The sequence below is a fragment of the Mercenaria mercenaria genome, chromosome 9 (assembly GCF_021730395.1).
Source record: "Mercenaria mercenaria strain notata chromosome 9, MADL_Memer_1, whole genome shotgun sequence".
NCBI lineage: Eukaryota > Metazoa > Mollusca > Bivalvia > Venerida > Veneridae > Mercenaria > Mercenaria mercenaria.
In genome coordinates this window covers 3058967-3080676 of record NC_069369.1, presented here as the reverse complement: position 1 = coordinate 3080676, position 21710 = coordinate 3058967, and the positions used below count along the sequence as shown (strand labels likewise).

Sequence of the window (21710 nt, the reverse complement as noted above, 5' to 3'; positions counted from 1 at the left end):
TGGCTGCATGTAGTGTTTCTCTCTTGCCAGATGAGTATAGAACGAAAGCTCCTGCTCCTCCATCTTTGATGGCACATGTGGCTGATCCATCTGTATAGACATGAGTCCATGTTTCCGGGGGATATTCTTCATTGATCAAAGCCAGTGTGAGGCTCTTCCGAATACCTTCATCCTCTTGCTTCCGCGGTTAAGATGAGGACCAGCAAGTCTCACAGTCACTGAGGGAGGACAATTCATTCGCTAGAGGGTTTATAATGTTTTCTCTACCTAGGGGAGTCGTTGGTATGTTCAGCTCAGTTTTGAACTCTCGATTGAGTTTCTTTGCCCCGTGAACGAAGCTGCTACATTAGAGCCGATTTTTGGTGTAGCCATCCAACTTGGCTTTCATGGGATGGTCTTGAAAGGACCTGAACTTCTCTGCTTGAAGCAGGACCTATGCATGTCTCCTGTCTTGTAACGGCTGTGTACCTGTTAGCTTCTCAATGAAGGAGATAGGTGTAGACTTTGTAGCACCTGTCATGATCCGCAGTGCTTGGGTTTGAACCTTGTCTAGAGCCTGTTGGTTAGTTTTGGCAGTAGTGGACCAGGCAGTTGAGCTATACTCTAAATGGGGTCTCACTGTTCCCTGATATATTGTCTTGAGTATGTGCTCATTTGCTCCCCACGTTGTTCCAGCAAGTTTACGCATCATGGCAAGCTTCCTACGGGCCTTCCCTTCTGCTTGACTAATGTGGGGTCTCCAGGTTAGCCGTTTGTCAAATGTCACTCCAAGGTATGTTGCCTCGTCTGCTTCAGTCAGCGACGTATTTCCCATCTTGATTTTACCCGCCCTCTGCTTTGACGACAGGGTGAATTGTCTGGTGGACGATTTCTCTGTATTGATCGAGACACACCAATCCTCAGCCCAAGCTTCCTGCATCCTGTGTGTGGCTGTGTGGCATGTTCTTCCTTACATTAAGCAACAGGAACTTCCTACTGCTGGCATGTTCTAAGCTGACTCTTGCTCTCCTGTTGTAGAGGTATGACTTAATCCACCTAAGCATATGACCTCTTACTCCAATCCTCGTCAGTTAGTTTGAGTTCATCAGTCCAGACTTTGTGGAACGCTCGCTGCTGATCAATCACTGCTGTAAGCAAGCCTTTCTGCCTTTGAAAGGCGTCCTCTATCTCTTGCGATAGGTAAGTGGTCTGGTCCTCAGTGGAGCGGAATTGTCTGAAGCCAGCTTGTTTTGTTGCGAGTAGGTTGTTAGTCTCCATGTACCACTTCAGACGTGCATTAACAATCCTCTCCATGGTCTTTCCAACACAGCTGGTTAGACTGATTGGACGATAGCTTGCAGCCTTCTTTGGACCCTTCCCTGTCTTATGGATGGGAATCAAGACTGCCTCTTTCCATATCTGTAGAAGTAGTCCATGTGTCCAGCTGTAGTTGTAAATTTCCAGGAGTTTGCAAATTGCTGCAGTGACTAAATGGGTCAGCATTTCATTTGTGACTCCATCTGGTCCAGGAGACTTCTTTTTCTTCAACTGCCTAAGAGCTGTCTGTAGCTCATGTAGTTTAAGACTGTTTCATGCATTCTGATGTCACTTGACTTGTCTGCCTTTCCCCTTTTTCTCTTCGGTCTTCCCTTTGCCGTTCCCTGTTGATGGGGATGTTGGAAACATCTTTGTAGTTGGAGGCAAAAGTGTTTGCCGCTTATTTACCCGTCAACAGTTCACCATTCTCTTCCAAACTTGCTGAGCCTCTCCCTGTGTCTTCATCGTTCAGCTGTCTCGTCAATCTCCATAGCTTTTGAGCATCTCGCTCTAGGTTGAGCGAGGCTGTTTTGTTTCTCCAGCTCTTCCTCTGTGCTTCCAGTTTGTGCCTGAGGAAATTGGCCTTGGCTCGCTGTAGAGAAAGGTTACTCTCTTGTGAGGGATTGTTTTCTGCTTCCCCCCCTGGCTTCTGTTAGCTTTGCCTGTAGATTCTCCAACTCATCACTCCAGTAGGGCCTATAGTCCTTTCTTGCTCCCCATAGATAGTACTTCTTTTTTTTCCCCGGAGTATCCCTACATGGAACTCTCTGCCAGCAACAGTTGCTGAGGCCCCTCTTTGGCATCATTTAAGAGAGGGCTATCAAACCTGACCTTCTAAGGGGACTCTGTCCAAGCTACAAAATAGCACCAAATGAGGGACTTGAGCTATGTCGGCGGGGCTCTGCGCCCTGGTACCGCCACGGAAGTCGAACTTGTCATTTCCTGATGGTGTGAAAGTAGCTGGTCAACACTTTTCTACACTTGTTTCTATCTTTTCTTAGCACCATACATCCTTAGACCGATCTGCTTCTTACTTATCTATCAGCTCTTCTATATACTTTCTCTTATCCTTGCGCATCGTCATAGAATTGTCAAGTCTGACAGTATGACGTACTAATGTAGATGTAGATAGATACTAATATAATATAAATCCTGATGGACCTGAAAAGTGACTGGGTATACTTCTTCACAGTTCTAACTTTTGACTATCTGCACCAAATCTTGACCGGGACTCAAACTTCTAGCTTTCACTATTTACAGTTTTCTCACACTTTGTCTTTCCTTGAGCACCGTCAAAGAAATGTCAAGTCTGACAGTTTGGCGTAATGATGTAGATGTAGATGTAGATGTAATAGTTTAAACTAAATCTCTTTTTCCTTTTCCATTTTTTTTAAATTTTACATATATGTTTTAGACATTATTTTATTTTCTTTATTAGAGTATTTATCTTTTTAATCTCTCTTTTACATATGTTTTCGGGAAAACAGCTCATTCTTGTTATGTTGTAGTATGTATCCAGATACCTGATACCGGACACCAGAAGATGTATATCCGCCGAACTGTGCACTCGAATTTGATTGGATTAGAAATTCCTCCCGCTGAAGGCAGAGAAAATTAGAACGAATTTCATTGTGTTCATTTGCATAACTTGGAAAGGTATTAATTTCTTTTTGAATATAAATGCCATGCAGACATATATATTGAAGTTTTATTACATGCTGTTATGTTTTCATATGTGAAACCTCTCTTACAGTGGGCTTTCGTAACTGTTTGTACGAGATTCGTACCCAGAATTATTCGTATTTCATTTTAGACTAGATGACTTCTTCACTCTTCATTACAGCTATCAATCTTGATCAAAAAAAGTGTTTACTTACACCGAAACAAGGTGCACACAGACCTTAAAAAGTCCTGTATAATTGATGCTTGAGAACTCCCGAGTTCAAAACTGTAGCCTTACTCATTTGGGTTGCCATCCCTCCAAGCCTTACCTGTATCTGCATTTTACTGTTAGGAAAAGCAAGACATTCAAAAATAAAAAAAAGACACAAAAATACTGGCCAGCCTTACTTGCTTCAATTAATTTTAAAACCTTCAAATGTGCTGAATACAATGTAAAAAAAAAAGGCAGTGGCTACGATTACGGTACCGTAATCTTAGCCTCTGGATCTAGGATTACGGAAGTTCCGTATTCCTAGACAACCCTATGAGGATAGGCTAGGATTACGGAAGTATTTAAGACGGCATCAAATATATGTTAGGTTATGCATAAATGACGTTGTAAACTTATGATATTACTTTTTTATGAAACAAATCTTAGAAATGCATTTCTTTACTTTGATTTGCAACAAGGGTCTATCACTCAATTCACTGGTGTGACTTAGTTGCTGTTTAGAATCCAGGATGAAACACACACAACAGAAAATAACAGGTTCCAGTATTTGTATTAACTATAAAATGTTACATGGTATTTTGTAGAAAGATGGCTATGTCTTTGACAACACCAAGGTCTGCCCTGAGGACAATCAATGATGACCAAAGTTCTATCAGGTAAACATTAATGAGCCACGCCATGAGAAAACCAGCATAGTGGGTTTGCGACCAGCATGGATCCAGACCAGCCTGCGCATGCCCGCAGTCTGGTCAGGATCCATGCTGTTCGCTTTTAAAGCCTACTGCAACAAGAGTAACCGTTCGCGAACAGCATGGATCCTAACCAGACTGCGCAGACTGGTCTGGATCCATGCTGGTCGCAAACCCACTATGTTGGTTTTCTCATGGCACGGCTCAGATATAATCATGTTTTATTACTGTTGACATTCACTCCCAAGATAATTAACACCATTTAAGTCTTTAAATAATAAGTTAATAATAAGCTCTTCCTTAATGAAAAAATTCAGTTCAAAAGTTATGGAGACTGTTTGTTTCAATGTGAGATCGAAATATAGTTCATAGTCAATACTTTGAGTGAAAATGTTAATCATGGTGTTTACAAGTGAAATATATTTCGATCTTACATGTAAAGCAAATAAATTTTCTTTTTATAATATTTAACAATTTTTGACAAGTTTTTAACCCTGAAATAGCCATTTATGGTGCAACTTCACATGCTTTGGTTATGATGGCACAGTTCCCTTGAAAAATTACTATATACTAAGTTCTGTGAAGTTTCCATATTTTTTCACATGATATCATATTACAGTGGAGCATATATCTTTATGTTTGTACTTCTATATCTTTATTGAAGTACATTTTGCAAAGAATAAATCTTAACTTTATGATAATCATTATTGATGATTCATATTCTTTGAAACTGTGAAAATACAAATTTTATTTCACTGATTTTTTCCTGTATTTCACTGAAAAGCATGACATGAAAGAAAATTAATTTTTATTACTTAGACCTTCTATATTTATTGTCCTTTTCATTGGTCTAACCACAGTCAAACGATTCCTGATGAAATGTTGTATTGACTTGCAGGCGGAGCCATAAACACATATTGACTTGTAGGCAGAGCCATTAACATATATTGACCTCCATTTGTGGCTTCATGACATTTTGATGTCAAAACTTGTCATACACATTTTTCTAGGGAAAATGACCAACCCCTGCAAATGTTTGCATTATTATTATATTTCTCTGTATCCAATTAACCTTCAAGATAAAAATTAAACAAGTGTTGCATTTTAGGTTTGGTCAATAATATACAATTATTGACTTTTTCATAGGTTGATATCAGGATTTATCAACCCGAAAAGAGTTATATTCAACCTATGAAAAAGTCAGTAATTGTTTTATTACATGAATAAATGTAAAGTCAGTCTTGTTATTACAATTGTAACTTTAATAAAGAAATAAGGAATAAATTTAGACCAAATCAGGTTGGAGTTTGTGATTGCACTTTTTGCCTTCAAATATTTTCATTATGTAGATAAAGGTTGTCCTGAAATGAAAAGGATATACATGTATTCTCTTCTATTTGAAACTATTTTAAAATAAAGGGTAAATATATTAATTTAAACTTGTATAAATTAACTAAATACTATATTGATGACTTTTGTTGTAGAGCCATGAAGTCGACACAAGCAAGAAAACCTGGAACAGCGACACCTAAAAATAACTTGTTCAAGAAACCTGGCATTCCTTTACAGACCCTTAGTACAAAAAACCAGCTGCACATTCACGTAAGTAAACAATATGTAGCTCTGTAAATCAGCTACAACATGTAGTTCACAGGACAAAAATGCTGAAAATAGGGAATAAGAAAGACTTACTTTTAGATAAGGTTTTATGAAAAATTTGATATTCATTTGTGACAAAAATTTATCTTTCATGATAAAGTAGATTATATTTACGATAACTGTTCATGGAAATGTGAAGTTAACTTCCTTCAAGATTTTCTGAAATTCCAGACTGATAATAGATGCAAGGCTTGAAGTTCTCTTCTGAGTGAAGTGAGTGAAGTGAACTGGAAGTAACAGATATGATCCCTATCTTTTGGAAATATTTTCATCCGTGTTCAGTTAAAGTCATGATCATGAGTTTCGTACTTAACCATTTTTTAGTTGGTAACTGGTGTAAGTTCACCAGTAATGAACCAATGAAACTGCTTGATGTATTTTCAGACTGACCCTGAACCCAAACAGAAGACAAGGACCAAGGAAAAGGTGATCACTAAAGCTCCAGAACCCTTGCCTGAAAAAGAATATCTCAAAATATTTGATCCAGCAGGTACTTTTTAGCTCATCTGATTTTTGGGGGGAAGGGGGGGAATGGTAAGTTATTGGCATTGGCGTTGCCTGATTAAGTTTTATGTTTAGGTCAGCTTTTCTCCTAAACTATCAAAGCTATTGCTTTGAAACTTGCAACACTTGTTCACCATCAATAGCTGACTCTGTCAGCAAGAAACATAACTCTATCCTGCCTTTTGCAAGAATTATGGCCTCTTTTGGACTTAGAGAATATCAGATTTATTGTTTAAGTTTTATGTTTAGGTAAACTTTTCTCCATAACTATCAAAGCTATTGCTTTAAAATTTGCAACACTTTTTCACCATCAAAAGCTGACCCTGTGCAGCAAGAAACATAACTCCATCCTGCTTTTTGCAAGAATTATTGCCCCTTTTGAACTTAGAAAATATCAGATTTATTGGTTAAGTTTTATGTTTAGCTAAACTTTTCTCCTAAACTGTCAAAGCTATTGCTTTGAAACTTGCAACTCATAAGATGACTCTGTACAGCAAGAAACCAGGGTTGGCAAAAACCCGGGTTTTAAGCATATTGCCCAGCCCAGTGGGTTTTACTGGGAAAACCCGGGTTTTACAGGGTAATAATGGGCAATAGTGGGCAATATAAAATTTCAGTTCATACGTCAATACATATTTCAACACTTTAGTTGACTTAGAACCCATATAGTGATAGCAGTGACACCTGCATGCCTAAAGCTATGAAATCTATAAAAAAAACTATTGAATAGAGATTATTATGATAATGATTGAGCAATTATTGTGCAAGATTAGGGGATTAAAGTTAGAAGTGTTAACAACTTAAATCTGGTCATTTTACTTATGAAAGTCAGTTTAGATCACACTGTCATTTCTATCATATAAAAGTTATAAACAATGAAACCTAAGGACCCAGCCTAGATATAACACTATATATATCTGATATGCCTAAGTGGAACGATATGCATATGAGCTAGGATTTATTTTAATATACAGTTAGAGTACTTGTCTGTGATCTTTAACTCAATAAACCATTGTAATTTTGTTAATAAAACTGTTCTGTCTGCTAACTATCACTTCACAATTGTATCAAAGTAAGTAAAACTTAATGTAAGAATAAGCTTACATTCTATAACATAGAAACTTAATTGTTTAGGTAAAAAAAATAGAAGCTATTTTTATTCAGTTATTGCCCAGTATTGCCCACTTCAGTCATTTTTAGGAGTATTGCCCAACCCGGGAAAACCCAGGTTTTCCCAGGTGGGTTTACCCGCCCTGGGCGGGTAGTCGCCAACCCTGCAAGAAACATAACTCCATCCTGATTTTTGCAAGAATTATGGCCCCTTTTGGACTTAGAAAATCAGATTTCTTGGTTAAGTAAAACTTAAGTTTTGCGTTTAGGTCAGCTTTTCTTCTTAACAGTCAAAGCTATTATTATAAAACCCAAAGCAGTTATTCGCCATTAAAAGCAGACTCAGCACAACAAGTACCATAACTCTGCATTGGGGTGAGCGTCTGCACCCGCAAGGCGGTGCTCGTGTTTTTATATTCTACCAAAGAAATTTCACCTTTGATAAAATGACAAAAAGCTTATTCACAAATTAGACCAAAGATCTGTTATAGAAATTTCGTGTACATGAATACCGTTATCTGGTTATTTTTGCAAACAATTGCCGAGTCACAATAAATTAAATTGTGTATCAAAATGCGTAGATAGAATATCACCATGGGATTAAAGTTGACATGTCCTCAGAGTATGTACACTTTGTAATAAAACAATATTGATTTCTGCAATTTAAAGGTATTACTGTCAAATGTCAAATGAAAACTGCAGTCATTTCTGTTCATTTCTTTTACTTAAATAAATTTGAGAGCATATGGAAGTACTACCTGCATTTTCATATACAGTGTTGGTACACCTTTAATATTTGTTCAGATTCAGGGGTCTCGGAGTCGCTAGGTTTAATATTTCGGGAGAAGTCACTTCTCTCCTGAGCTGATTTAGGGAGAAGTGGGGAGACTTCAGGTAGAAGTGGGAAGACTGCATCAATTATTTCTACCTAAATGCTGTGAAGAGATTCAAAAGATGTCTAAACTGTTCTTGTTTCTAAATAAAAAAAAACTATTGATGTGACCATTCATTTTCTTAGTTACATCATTTTTCAGTACAGTGATTGTTTCATTTAAGGTAATAGATCACTAATAGAGTACCTCCTTTTTGAAGAGTATTCAATTCCTACCATAAACCTACCTTTACTGCAATTCTTAGTGGGGCGTAGGTTCAAGCCCTACTGGGACCAAATTTTTTCCCCCTTATTTTCCTTTTTTCTAGTAAGTTTTTACTTCTTTCAAGACTTATTATTGATTTCTTGTACAAAAATGGAAAAAGATTAATCTTATAAGCGATTTCTTGGTGTTCAAAGTGAATTTACTACTTAAACAGAAGGGTAGAGTTACACATCTTTATAAATATTGAGTTACACGCAGTGAAAGTTCTCTATTTTGCATTCATTCTTAGATTATATATTGTAGAAGAAATTTAGGTAGGTTTTACGTCTGCCCTAAGGTTATTGTACCCCCCGACAACAAAGTTGTAAGAGGGGGTATACTGGTTTCAGGTTGTCTGTCTGTCCGTAGACGCAATCTTGTGCGCACCATCTCTCCTTATCCCCTTGACAGAATTTAATGAAACTTCACACAAGTGATCAGTACCAACAGTAGTTGTGCATGGGGCACGTTAGGTTCTTTTAGAAAAAAAATTTGCAGAGTTATGGGACTTTGTTTTTTTGTTACTCTACTATATACATAGACACAATCTTGTGCGCACCATCTCTCCTCATCCCCTTGACACAATTTAATGAAACTTCACACAAGTGATCAGTACCAGCAGTAGTTGTGCATGGGACATGTTAGGTTCTTTTAGAAAAAAAAATTCCAGAGTTATGGGACTTTGTTTTTTTGTTACTATACTATATACATAGACACAATCTTGTGCGCACCATCTCTCCTTATCCCCTTGACAGAATTTAATGAAACTTCACACAAGTGATCAGTACCAACAGTAGTTGTGCATGGGGCATGTTAGGTTTTTTTAGAAAAAAAATTTGCAGAGTTATGGGACATTGTTTTTTTGTTACTATACTATATACATAGACACAATCTTGTGCGCACCATCTCTCTTCATCCCCTTGACACAGTTTAATGAAACTTCACACAAGTGATCAGTACCAACAGTAGTTGTGCACTGGACATGTTAGGTTCTTTTAGAAAAAAAATTCCAGAGTTATAGGACTTTGTTTTTTTGTTTATATACATAGACACAATCTTGTGCGCACCATCTCTCCTCATCCCCTTGACACAATTTAATGAAACTTCACACAAGTGATCAGTAACAACAGTAGTTGTGCATGGGGCATGTTAGGTTCTTTCAGAAAAAAAAATTTGCAGAGTTATGGGACTTTGTTTTTTTGTTACTATACTATATACATAGACACAATCTTGTGCGCACCATCTCTCCTCATCCTCTTGACACAATTTAATGAAACTTCACACAAGTGATCAGTAACAACAGTAGTTGTGCATGGGGCATGTTAGGTTCTTTCAGCGACAAAATTTGCAGAGTTATCAGGGCCCTCGTTTGCCGATTTTTGGGGCCGAAATTCGGCCCCATTCCCCCCTCGAAATAGTATGTTTCTTTCCCCCCAAGTATAGAAAAATTCCCCCTCGAAAGAAAAAAATATCAAGAAAAAAATCGATACCCGATAGTCTTAGGAGCCCGGGTCCGGGAGATTTTCAAAAGACGCTCAAAGGACCATGATAATTGCCTGTGCGTCACTCGGGACCCGGAGACATTTTCCTTTGATAATCCTTCCTCTTATCAGTCATTTCCCAAAGTAAAACTATGTCCACGATAAACACGTGTATTCAAAGTAAACACTCGCGGTCATGCCCTCCTTCCTGCCTTTGATCTTCTGCTAAATTCCCGCCCTTTATCCTGTGGACATGCCACGCTGATTTTTCTTTATCAGCAAGTTACGTCACGGCGAGTGCACATAGGTAATGAGAATCAATGAAGTGTTAACATTAATTCATTGATAAAGCGTTACCCGTATTGAGCCTGCATACTGTCAAAAAAGGCGCCAATTATTAAATTATCGTAATTAAGCGACCAGCTGATTACCGAGCATGTGAAAAGTGTCCTGCAAGATTTCTTCATGCAAACTTTAAATTAGATCATTGTTTAATGATTGTACCTTAACTTCAACGAGAAAATCCACAAATTTAAATGAATTTGGAAAGTAAAAATAAGTATAGAATGTCCATTCACGATTCTAATTACACCCGATGACATATGCAATTTTTCCAAAATTCACTTAAAAACTTGACTTTCAATGCAATTTTTAATGAAAAGTAGCATCATTATTTGAGGAACTATCTCTGGTTTACCTTAGTGGACCAAGTAACTGGCAAAAAACAACATTTCAGACGACATTCCAGAAGTGTACCAGTATCCGGATAGTACGTTTTTGGATACATTTTTACAGAGTGTTTTAGCACTTTTCTGCTAACAAACAAAAATATTGAAGAAAAACCTCATCAAATTAAAATGAATTTTGATAAAAATTTATTTACAATATGAGATTATATGACCTGAAACAGAAATTGTTATTATGCTGTAACATGTTCTTGGTTGTAGTAGCTATTAATTACGTAGTATTACTTTATAAGAAAATATAGTCAATTGTATCGATGTGTTGGGGCAGGACTCTTGTATTTTGAAAAGGGACCCTTCAAAATTTGGACCCAAGGGTCCCGGGACTCTTTGGTTTTCAGGTCTAGTGGAACCCCTGGTTTTACTGATCCGTATAATACGCTCGTTTTTCAGTTCCCCGGGTGCGTGTATGCAAAGTTACTTCCCTTTGAAAAAAAATGTTGCATAATGTACATCATACAGTAAAAAGATCACAGATGCAACTGGGGCGAAATGCGCAAAAATAGATTTGCTTTTTAAGCAGCATGCTCTCAAAAAACAAACTACTGTCACGGACACCGCTGTTTCATCAGGGCCAGACATGCACAATCAGGTAGATATGACGAAGGGAAGCACTGCTCCGGCTGCTGCTGAGACAATGTCCGTGGATACTGCTAGTGCTTCCGTTAATGACGACATGTGAACCTCGATTGGATGTCACCTAATTGATTTAATAAAAGAAAATAAAAGTTGCCTGTTTTCAATAGATTATGTTCTGTACAATACTTCAGATATATTCACATTAGTTTGATATCTGTAATACTCAATTGACCTTAATTTAAGGGGTTATGTTCAGATGTCATATCTCCAGAATGAATTCCCCCCTCCCTTGAAAACGACGCGAAATTCCCCCCTCCAAGGGCCCCGGCCCCAATCCCCCAAAATGTAGAGAGGGCCCTGGTTATGGGACTTTGTTTCTTGTTAACATACTATGTACATACAGTCTGCATATGCAATTTTGTGCGTGCCTAATCTACCAAACCCTTGCACACAATTTAATGAAACTTCACACAAGTGATCAGTACCAACCCTAGTTGTGCATGGTGCATGTTACATTCTTTTAGATAAATATTCTGCATAGTTATGGCACTTTATTTTTTGTTACTATACTGTATACATACAGTCTATATATACATACAGTCCACATAATTATGCAATCTTGTGTGCGTCAAATTGCAGTGTACTGTGTCAGTGCATGGGGGGGGGGGGGGTACATTCATCACCTTTAGTGATAGCTCTAGTTTTTAAATGGAGTAAGCAAAATTCAAAACAGAAACACAGCATTCGACCTTATTTTTTCAGTGTTGAAGTATGAACTCTGTCTCATTAAATCCGTTTACTTCAGGCACCACAGAAAAAATGATATTTACATTTTTATTTTGTGTTTTATAATTGTTTACTAAAAGTTTGATGTTACTTTTATTAAAATTAATGGTAAAATGAGTTCTCTGCAAACGTTTTGGACAGTGGCTATCACTTTGAAATTTGTCTCTACTTGAGCTTGAGGAGATACCATAAGTTATACAAAATTTATAAAAAAACGGCACGGTAAAAGTTGTTTAAAAATTGCAAAATAGTGCAAAACACGGTTACCTTTCAGAATATACCAAGCAAAGGCCATTTTGTAAACATTACTATTAGTGATCTAATACCTTAATACAAAATTCTGAAAAAAAGTTGTTTTCTGAAATTCAAGCCAATGCTGTAAATCTAAGGTGCTGTATCTTGTAATATATAAATGAAGGATGAAAGGTTTATTAGTAACACTGAGTAAACACTTTTGTGAACAGTATCTCATTTTGACATAGTGCAAATTGTCAATAATCCAAGTAGTGGTAGCGAGTGCGGATCCAAATAATCGGGTGACTTTAATTTCGCTTTGAGGTTTGATTTGAGCAAAGTTGAAGCTTCAAAGCGACTGTCTCGCCCAAGTCGCTCCCTCACAAGACCCCTGAGATTTATTATTAATCTTTTTGCTCTTCTGTTCCTATGATGAAGAACAAACAGTTTTAAGTGCTATTTTATACTTTCGATTTATGTACAAGAGTTCTCGGAACATCTGTTTCTGAACTTTACAAAGTCTGGAAATAGGCAGTGTTTAAAAAAAAACAGGTAAAAATGAAATGAAAAATTCCTTGCAAGGAAAAAAACAGAGACTTTTACAGTTATTTCAGGAAAAAAAGATCATAAATTTACAGATGGTTGCCTTCCTATTATCATTCAGACTGCTTTATCTAATCTGAACAGGGTAAAATGAATATGAAATATGACAATGTTAAAGTTGGTATAGCACTTCAAACGATAAGGTTGGCCTTTTGTTGGTGAAGTATGGCTGTGAGGGGAGGATCTACAGCTGTATGCAATAAAAAAGTGGAATTTTGCTTTTACATTTCTGTGACCTCCGTGTTTTATAAGATTCCTTTTAATTTTACTCTTGAAAAATCTTATTTTTGCTTATGGGTTAGGGTTATGGTGTGAATATTGTTGATATTTCAGAGGACTTGAAGCCAAAAACAGACAAAGCTTTGATTGGTGTAGTAGAGAGAATTCGTAACTGGCGACCACCATGTTTATTTGGTGTTGGTAGACCTGACAGTGATATAGACGACAGTGATGATGAGGACAGAGATTCAAAGCCAGGGATGGATAATATTGCAGATCTCTTACCTCCACCTGAAGGTATTATCAGCAGTTTAATTATTTTGATACAAAATATTAATTCAGTCGTTAATTTGATACGCCATAGACTTAAAAGTTTGTCATATGTTTAGAAAACTATGCAGCCAGTCGATATTTCAAATACAGGTTCTCTGAATACCATTCTGATGCTCCACTGACTTTGCTACAGGTGGTTTGTACATTTACCCATTACCTTCACATGCGCCCAGGGGGCCTCTGTGACCGAGTGGTTACAGTCAAATCACTTGCCCCTCATTAACGTGGATTCGAGCCTCGCTTGGAGCTTTGATTTCTTCATTTGAGGAAGCCATCCAGCTGGCTTATGGAAGGTTGGTGATTCTACCCAGGAGCCCGCTTGTGATGAAATAATGCACGGAGGGGCACCGTCAAAAGCTTGTAAGTCACCATATGACCTATAATTGTTTCGGTGCAGCGTTAAACCCAATAAAAACAAATCAATAAATTGACATGCTCCCAAGCTATATTTAAGTTGGTCCTCCGATTTCTCATGGGACAGAGGAGATAGGCATGATCTCTGAGGATAAACAAATTAAACATCGCAAAGTGAGAAAAATATGCAGTTAACCAGCATCTTTTGAATGTAATTGTGATGTTATTGTGACTACCAGGTTACATTTTCTCCTCAATGATATAACTAATGAAGTTATACTGTGACACATACATACGTGTCTGATGGCCAATTCTGGTATGTCATTGCCACATCTGGTATGTCCTTATGCCACTTTTAGTATGTAAAACCATTTTGGGGATGTACTTAAGTCACTTCAAGTATGTACTTAGGCCACTTTTGGTATACCCTTAAACCATTTAGAGTATATCTTAAACCACTTTGGGTGTGTAATTAAGCCCCTTTCAGTTTGTACTTAAACCAATTTTAGATATCTGAAAAAAAGGACACAGGCCAGTATATTTTATTTAACCGAATGAAAGACAAATATGTCAATTTACAACTGAAAAGTGTCATTAAATTAACATTGTTCTTAACGTGAAAATATCTCCAAAATTGTGATTTTTCGATAGACTGTCATTATGCTGTACATGTTTTTCAGATCTGTCCAGAGAAATATCAAGTACACAACCCTATTTTTAGCTCACCTGTCACAAAGTGGCAAGGTGAGCTTTTGTGATCGTGCAGCGTCCGTGCGTGCATGCGTAAACTTTTGCTTGTGACCACTCCAGAAGTCACATTTTTCATGGGATCTTTATGAAAATTGGTCAGAATGTTCACCTTGATGATATCTAGGTCAAGTTCAAAACTGGGACAAATGCAATCAAAAACTAGGTCAGTAGGTCTAAAAATAGAAAACCCTTGTGACCTCTCTAGAGACCATATTTTTCTGAGATCTTCATGAAAATTAGTGAGAATGTTCACCTCGATGATATCTAGGTCAAGTTTGAAACTGGGTCAACTGTGGTCAAAAACTAGGTCAGTAAATCTAAAAATATAAAATCCTTGTGACCTCCCGAGAGGCCATATCTTTAAATGGATCTTCATGAAAATTGGTCAAAATGTTCACCTTGATAATTTCTAGGTCAATATCGAAACTGGGTCATGTGCCTTCAAAAACTAGGTCATTAAGTCTAAAAATAGAAAAACCTTTTGACCTCTCTAGAGGCCATATTTTTCAATGGATCTTCATGAAAATTGGTCAGAATCTTCACCTTGATGATATCTAGGTCAAGTTTGAAACTGGGTTACGTGGGGTCAAAAACTAGGTCAGTAGGTCTAAAAAATAGAAAAACCTTGTGACCTCTCTAGAGGCCATATTTTTCATGAGATCTTCATGAAAATTGGTGAGAATGTTCACCTTGATGATATCTAGGTCAAGTCCAAAACTGGGTCACGTGCCTTCAAAAACTAGGTCATTAGGTCAAATAATAAAAACACCTTGTGACCTCTAGAGGCCATATTTTTCAATGGATCTTCATGAAAATTGGTCAGAATTTTTATCTTGATGATATCTAGGTCAAGCTCAAAACTGGGTCACATGAGCTCAAAAACTAGGTCACTATGTCAAATAAAGAAAAAAAGACATCATACTCGGTTCAAAACTGGGTCATGTGGGGACAGGTGAGCGATTCAGGACCATCATGGTCCTCTTGTTTCATTGGTTAAATTTTGTGAGTATTACTTGATGTTTTGAAAATTGTGATTTAAAAATTTTACATTGTAGAAAAAAAATTCATAATTTTTATTATGAACATGCAGAACTACCGTTAGATGGGAAAAAAAGTGTCTGATACATAATCTTTCATTGACATCGCTACATTCTTTTTCCATATTTAGATCCATTTGGTGATGATGAGTTGGCTAACCTGTCGGAAGTCCATATCCCAACAATAGACATTGAAGATCTCCCCATCCCTTATCTGGATGATTCAATTGACATTGAGCCAAACATGGGCACCCTGGAGATCTGGGAAACATCTACTCCTGCATCATTGTCACCTAGATCTGTGAAAGATGTGTCATCCCCAGAGGAGCATTCTCACATAAATGACAACAGTGTGTTATAAGTGTGTGGAGTACATTGGAAATACAAACTGTGTGTACTAATTGGCAGCTTAATTGACTTGGGGCATTGACATTGGAGCAGTTATAGCATATGTGTTGTATAAATGTAACATTGTAAAAGTTTTTTAAGTGTGTATGAGAGGTGATTGAAGATTTGTTGCCTATGCTTAGTGCTTGTGGCTCAGGGTTGTATATATTGTAAATATGATCATTTGTAAATATTACACAATATAGCATTTATGAATCATTTAAGGGAAAGGGACCATTTGAAAGCTAATTTGATATTAGATATTTGACATTGCTTGGTATGGGCACTGCATCATGTCATAGTAAATAAGTGACATGTTTAAATAAGTTGCGGTATATGATTTTATGTATTTGAGAAAAGCAAATTTGTTGCATCTATTATTTAAAACGTTCAGTACTTTTATTTCTGACTAGATACTTGCAGTAACTTCTTAGTTTTAAATTTTTATGTTATAAGAAATAAGTTTTATCTAGATAACACTGAAACTCTTTAAAAACACACACCAACATAACTCTGAACAACTCCAGTTTGGAGCATAATACATTCAAGGCTTATTAAAAGCTTTTAGAATCTAAGCCACCAGTACTTGTGCTTACTTTGAATTTTATGTTTTTAATAGGCTGGTTTGTTATCAGTTTGTGAGAATAAGGCTTAAAAAATCTGGAATTTTAGACCATCTGCAAGAACAACCTATTCAAATGTAGATGTTTATAGAAAGTGTATACCAAATTAACCATTTCAAAAGAAGTACAATTTTAAATGGTGTTTTAAGATTGCCTATGTATGCCTGGAGATGGAAAAATGCTGACATTTCATAAGTCTGTATCTGTACCAGCTGGACAGTAGTTAAGAGAAAAGAATTTCTTCAGTATTAACCTTATATTATTGATTATAGTGGGTCAGATATCACATTCAACATAGATTGAAAACTAAATTTTCTAACTAAATCATCCATGTCATTTTCACACATAAATGAATGAATGAATGATTTTAAAATTAAACATAAAATTGTATGAATTTATTTTGTTTTCAAATATTTTCTCAAAATATACCTACGAATTTCTGGCAGAACCTCAAAAGTGTGTTTATAAAGTGTTTCAGTGAATGTCTGTTAGATTACAGTATTATGGTACGGGGGATGGTAGAGGTTACTTGTAGTTTGCTTATATATTCTAAATGTACTTGATTAGCTGGACTAGTTCAGCAGGATCTGACAAAACATGTCTACATGTATTTATTTAAATAGGTGATACTTCACAGCAAAACATATTTTTATGCCCCCCGAAGGGAGGCATATTAGTTTTCAAATGTCCGACCGTTAGTTCGTTCGTCACAACGTTAACCTTTTGCATGAAGGCACTTTACTCGCGAACCACTGCACCTAGGCCCTTCAAACTTCACATGCTTATAGTACTTATTGAGTACACCACCCCTACTGACTTTGGGTCACCAGGTCAAAGGTCAAGGTCACAGGGGCCAACGTTAACTTTTTGCCTGAAGACACTTTACTTGCAAACCACTGCACCCAGGACCTTCAAGCTTCACATTCTGATAGTACTTATTGAGTAAACCAACCCTACTGACTTTGGGGTCACGAGGTCAAAGGTCAAGGTCACAGGGGCCAACGTTAACTTTTTGCATGAAGGCACTTTACTTGCGAACCACTTCACCCAGGACCTTCAAACTTCATATGCTGATAGTACTTATTGAGTACACCAACCCTACTGACTTTGCCCACCAGGTCAAAGGTCAAGGTCACAGGGGCCAGCTTTAACTTTTTGCATGAAGGCACTTTACATGCGAACCACTTCACCCAGGACCTTCAAACTTCACATGCTGATAGTACTTATTGAGTACACCACCCCTACTGACTTTGGGGTCACCAGGTCAAAGGTCAAGGTGCTGCGGGGGCATTTGTCACCATTAGTGACAGCTCTTGTTTTAACTTGCATCAAGAAGAATTATTTTTCATTTTTATTCTGTATGAGATTGATTACAATACTGAAAGAATGAAATTGGTCAAGATTAGCTATATTTAGAATACTGGCTTCAGTTGGTATACAGGTCAGGCTGAATGCTGGCTTCAGTTGGTATACAGGTCGGGCTGAATGCTGGCTTCATTTGGTAAACAGGTCGTGCTGAATGCTGGTTTCAGTTGGTATACAGGTCGGGCTGAATGCTGGCTTCAGTTGGTATACAGGTCGGGCTGAATGCTTGCTTCAGTTGGTATACAGGTCGGGTCGAATGCTGGCTTCAGTAGCTATACAGGTCAGACCGAATGCTGGTTTGTTGGTATACAGGTCGGGCTGAATGCTGGCTTCAGTTGGTATACAGGTCAGGCTGAATGCTGGCTTCAGTTGGTATACAGGTCGGGCTGAATGCTGGCTTCATTTGGTATACAGGTCGGGCTGAATGCTGGCTTCAGTTGGTATACAGGTCGGGCTGAATGCTGGCTTCAGTTGGTATACAGGTCGGGTCGATTGCTGGCTTCAGTTGGTATACAGGTCAGGCCGAATGCTGGCTTGTTGGTATACAGGTCGGGCAAAATGCTGGCTTCAGTTAGTATACAGGTCGGGCCAAATGCTGGCTTCAGTTAGTATACAGGTCGGGCTGAATGCTGGCTTCAGTTGGTTTATATGTCGGGCTGAATGCTGGCTTCAGTTGGTATACAGGTCGGGTCGAATGCTGGCTTCAGTTGGTATACAGATCAGGCCGAATGCTAGCTTCAGTTGGTATACAGGTCGGGCTGAAAATAAAATATTGTTCTTTTCCCCTGTTGTGACTGATTTGAAAATAAACTACCAGTCTGAAATATTTTGATGAGCAGGTTCGAATAATTTTAAGACGAAAATAAGGACTACCAATTCTAGGTGTGTGACTCACTTGGGTGTTTGTCATTGTTGTCCAAAAGTGGTAAAGCATTTCTTGAAGTGCTGGTAAATTGGATACGGCCATGTTTATTTGAAATACTTTTTTCATCTGGTTTGTTTGCATAGTTGTTAACCATTTGTTGAAATAGGCAGGAAAAATAATATGCAGTTTTTAGCCCAGAGATCTGTTGGCAACATCCTGTGTGCTGAAATATGCTGACTGGAAGTTGTTCTGCACGTTTGATAAACTGAAAGTAATGATGTAATAGCATTTATCCAAGTAACACAGATGAAAGCTCAACTTTACATACAGAAACGAAAATCATTTTATGAATTGATATCAACCCATGATTAAATTTTTTAAAACTGTACATGACTACCTTAAATAAGATAAAATATGATATTAAAAAGTTTGACATGTTAAGGTAGTTAGAATGTCGGGATCGAAATTTTTTCTACAATATAGAATTTGATTAAACCCTAATTTTCCAAAACTTCAGAATTTACTTTGAAAATTCAGTAAATAAAAAAGATTGGGCCGTGTGCTTGATTTTTTCTAACACTGATTTTGTCTCCAAATAATATTTCTTCTTCAGTCGTATTTTATCTTAACTGAACCAAGGCTTTAGATTGAGGTATTAGTGTAGGTGGATGGTCTGGCATCGGTTGTCAACATTTTTTTGTAAACATCTCCTCTGAAACTACTTATCAATTAAACCAAACCTGGTTTGTAGCATCCTGGCAAGGTCCCTGCTGAAGTTTGTTCAAATGGGGGAACTTGTGTCACAAGTTAAAAATAGAATAACCATTGTAAGAATTCTCATGAACCATGAGATGGATCTTCATCAAACTTGGTCTGTAGCATCATTATAAGGTCTTCTGAAATGTGTCAAAATGGGGCTTTTGGTCCTTTATAGGATCACTAGAGCTAGAAGAAAATAGAATACCTTTAATAACTTCTGATGGGTCTTCATCAAACTTGGTCTATAGCATCATTGTAAGGTCTTCTCCAAGATTTATTCATATCTTTAAAAATATATCACTTGACCACTGTTGTTCCAAAGAACTTGGATGTCGTTACTTTAAAGAAAGGTCTAGATCATTTCATTGTATATAATCCATAAGTCATTAAACCCATTTATATAATGATTAGTACTAGTGATGTTCTGTGTTGTATTTTTAATTCTGTTTTAAATATATTTTAAACATTTGCATGAAAAATAAAAGTGTTGAAATATTTTTGAAACTTGTTTTTGTATAATATTCATCAGCAGTTAGTGGACAGTAGGGATAATACCAGTTAGGGTTTGGGAAGACTGAGAGAAATGAATTTTTGTGTTACATAGCATAAAAGTGTAAAATTACAATGAAGATGTTGAGCTATGGGAGGTATGTAACACCTTAAAGGCATTGTCATCATTCTTCCCTGCTATATATATTGGATTGGCTTCAAACTTTCACAGATGAATAACCTTGATATGCAGATAACCTAGAGAAAGGAAATTTTTCTGAGACTATTTTTACCAGATCTTGTGTAACCAACTCCTCCTACACTATTAGCCTGATTTCCTTCAAACTTTCACAGATTAACAAGCTTGAGGTGCAGATGAGTGTAAAGAAGGGATTTTTTCTGTGATGATTTTTACCACAGTTATGGCCTTTTGATAGTTTTGCTATAGAGAAAAATCCTGTGTGTCCAACTCCGAAAAACACTACTGAAAGGATATTCTTGAAAGTTTACTTTCATGTGAAGATGACTATAGATAACAGACTTTAAGCTCAACTATTCGAGGAATAAGTAGAGCTATCCTACTCGCCACGGCGTCGGCGTCACACCTTGGAAAAGTTTTTCATTCCAGTCCTCATTTTGACAAAACCTTTTAAGATAAAGCTTTGAAACTTAAAATTTGTGAACCATCACCATTTCTAGTTTCAGGCAAGAGTACATAACTCAAGGATTTTGGCTGAATTATGGTCCCTTTCAACATACAAAAAATAATCTTGATTAAGTTTTTCGTACCAGTTCATATTTTCTGTAAACTGTTGGACATATTACTTTGAAACTTTTATCACTTGTTATTATGACAGTCGCTGTCTGTAGGCAATGGTGCAGAACTGTGTCGACTATTTTGGCTGAATTATGGCCCTTTTTATACTTGGAAATTGGAACAATTTTTGCTCATGCTCACATTTTGTCAAAACTATTTGACATGTGGCTTTGAAACTATGAACACTTGTTTATCATCAAGATTTCCATCTGTAGGCAAGAGTACGTAACTTTGTCAACTATTTTGGCTGAATTATGGCCCATTTTGACTTGGAAATTGGTCCAGTTTTCATACAAGTACACGTTTTGTCAAAACTATTTTACTTTACTTTCACTTTAGCTCAGTTGTGGCCCTTTTTTGACAAAGAAATTAGTTAAGTTTGCATACCATTCCATATTTTATCTGAATTGTTTGATATATGGCTTTGAAACTTTGAACAGTCTTGATTACCATCATGGTCACATATTGCCATATAGTGCAAGACTTATCCAAATCCACAAATACAGGTACACTGTCTTACATATTTTTCTTCTTTTGTCTGAAAATCTGGTAATATTTTGACCCCATACTTCCATCAATTCTTTGAAAAGTTGAGCGCACTGTCAACAGACAGCTCTTGTTCTGTGGGTATTTTGTCTAGAATTATGGCCCTTTCTTAAAAACTTTGATATTTAGAGGATGGTGCAGTATGTTGGGGCATCAGCGTCCTATGGACACAATTCTAGTGTACTTCTGTTTGAATCATCTTTTGTTTAATGTGAGATATAAGTAATCATAATGAATGTTAGTTCATATTTTGTGTCTCGACTCTGAATGATTCCAACGAAACTTTACACAAATGTGAAACATGGAAAAGCTTGTTACGCACAAGAGCTAGGCTTGGCCCATGTTCGCAAGTTAATCTTGAAGTTCTAGTAAAATTTGTAATTAAAAGTTCAATTTAAATCTAAAATGAACAATGATTTATGAATGTAGTCAGATCTTCAAGAGCAAGGTAA

At 37.0% G+C, this 21710-nt stretch overlaps 1 protein-coding gene across 1 annotated transcript; it reads left to right on the top strand.

Annotated features, from left to right (window-relative positions):
* Window positions 1-2804: 2804 nt before the first annotated feature.
* Window positions 2805-19903, top strand: LOC123546366 (uncharacterized). Its single transcript, XM_045332570.2, has 6 exons — window positions 2805-2952; window positions 3775-3846; window positions 5364-5481; window positions 5923-6028; window positions 13048-13230; window positions 15539-19903. Exons 2-6 carry the CDS (start codon window positions 3779-3781, stop codon window positions 15766-15768), a joined length of 705 nt encoding a protein of 234 aa, XP_045188505.2. The 5' UTR covers window positions 2805-2952; window positions 3775-3778; the 3' UTR covers window positions 15769-19903.
* The last annotated feature ends 1807 nt before the right edge of the window (window positions 19904-21710 follow it).

Bases quoted from the DNA above. Each gene is read 5' to 3' on its own strand.
- LOC123546366 (XM_045332570.2), top strand. From the start codon at position 3,779: ATGGCTATGTCTTTGACAACACCAAGGTCTGCCCTGAGGACAATCAAT. The intron at 3,847-5,363 runs GTAAACATTAAT...CTTTTGTTGTAG, and splicing joins GATGACCAAAGTTCTATCAG to AGCCATGAAGTCGACACAAG. The intron at 13,231-15,538 runs GTATTATCAGCA...TTCCATATTTAG, and splicing joins TCTCTTACCTCCACCTGAAG to ATCCATTTGGTGATGATGAG.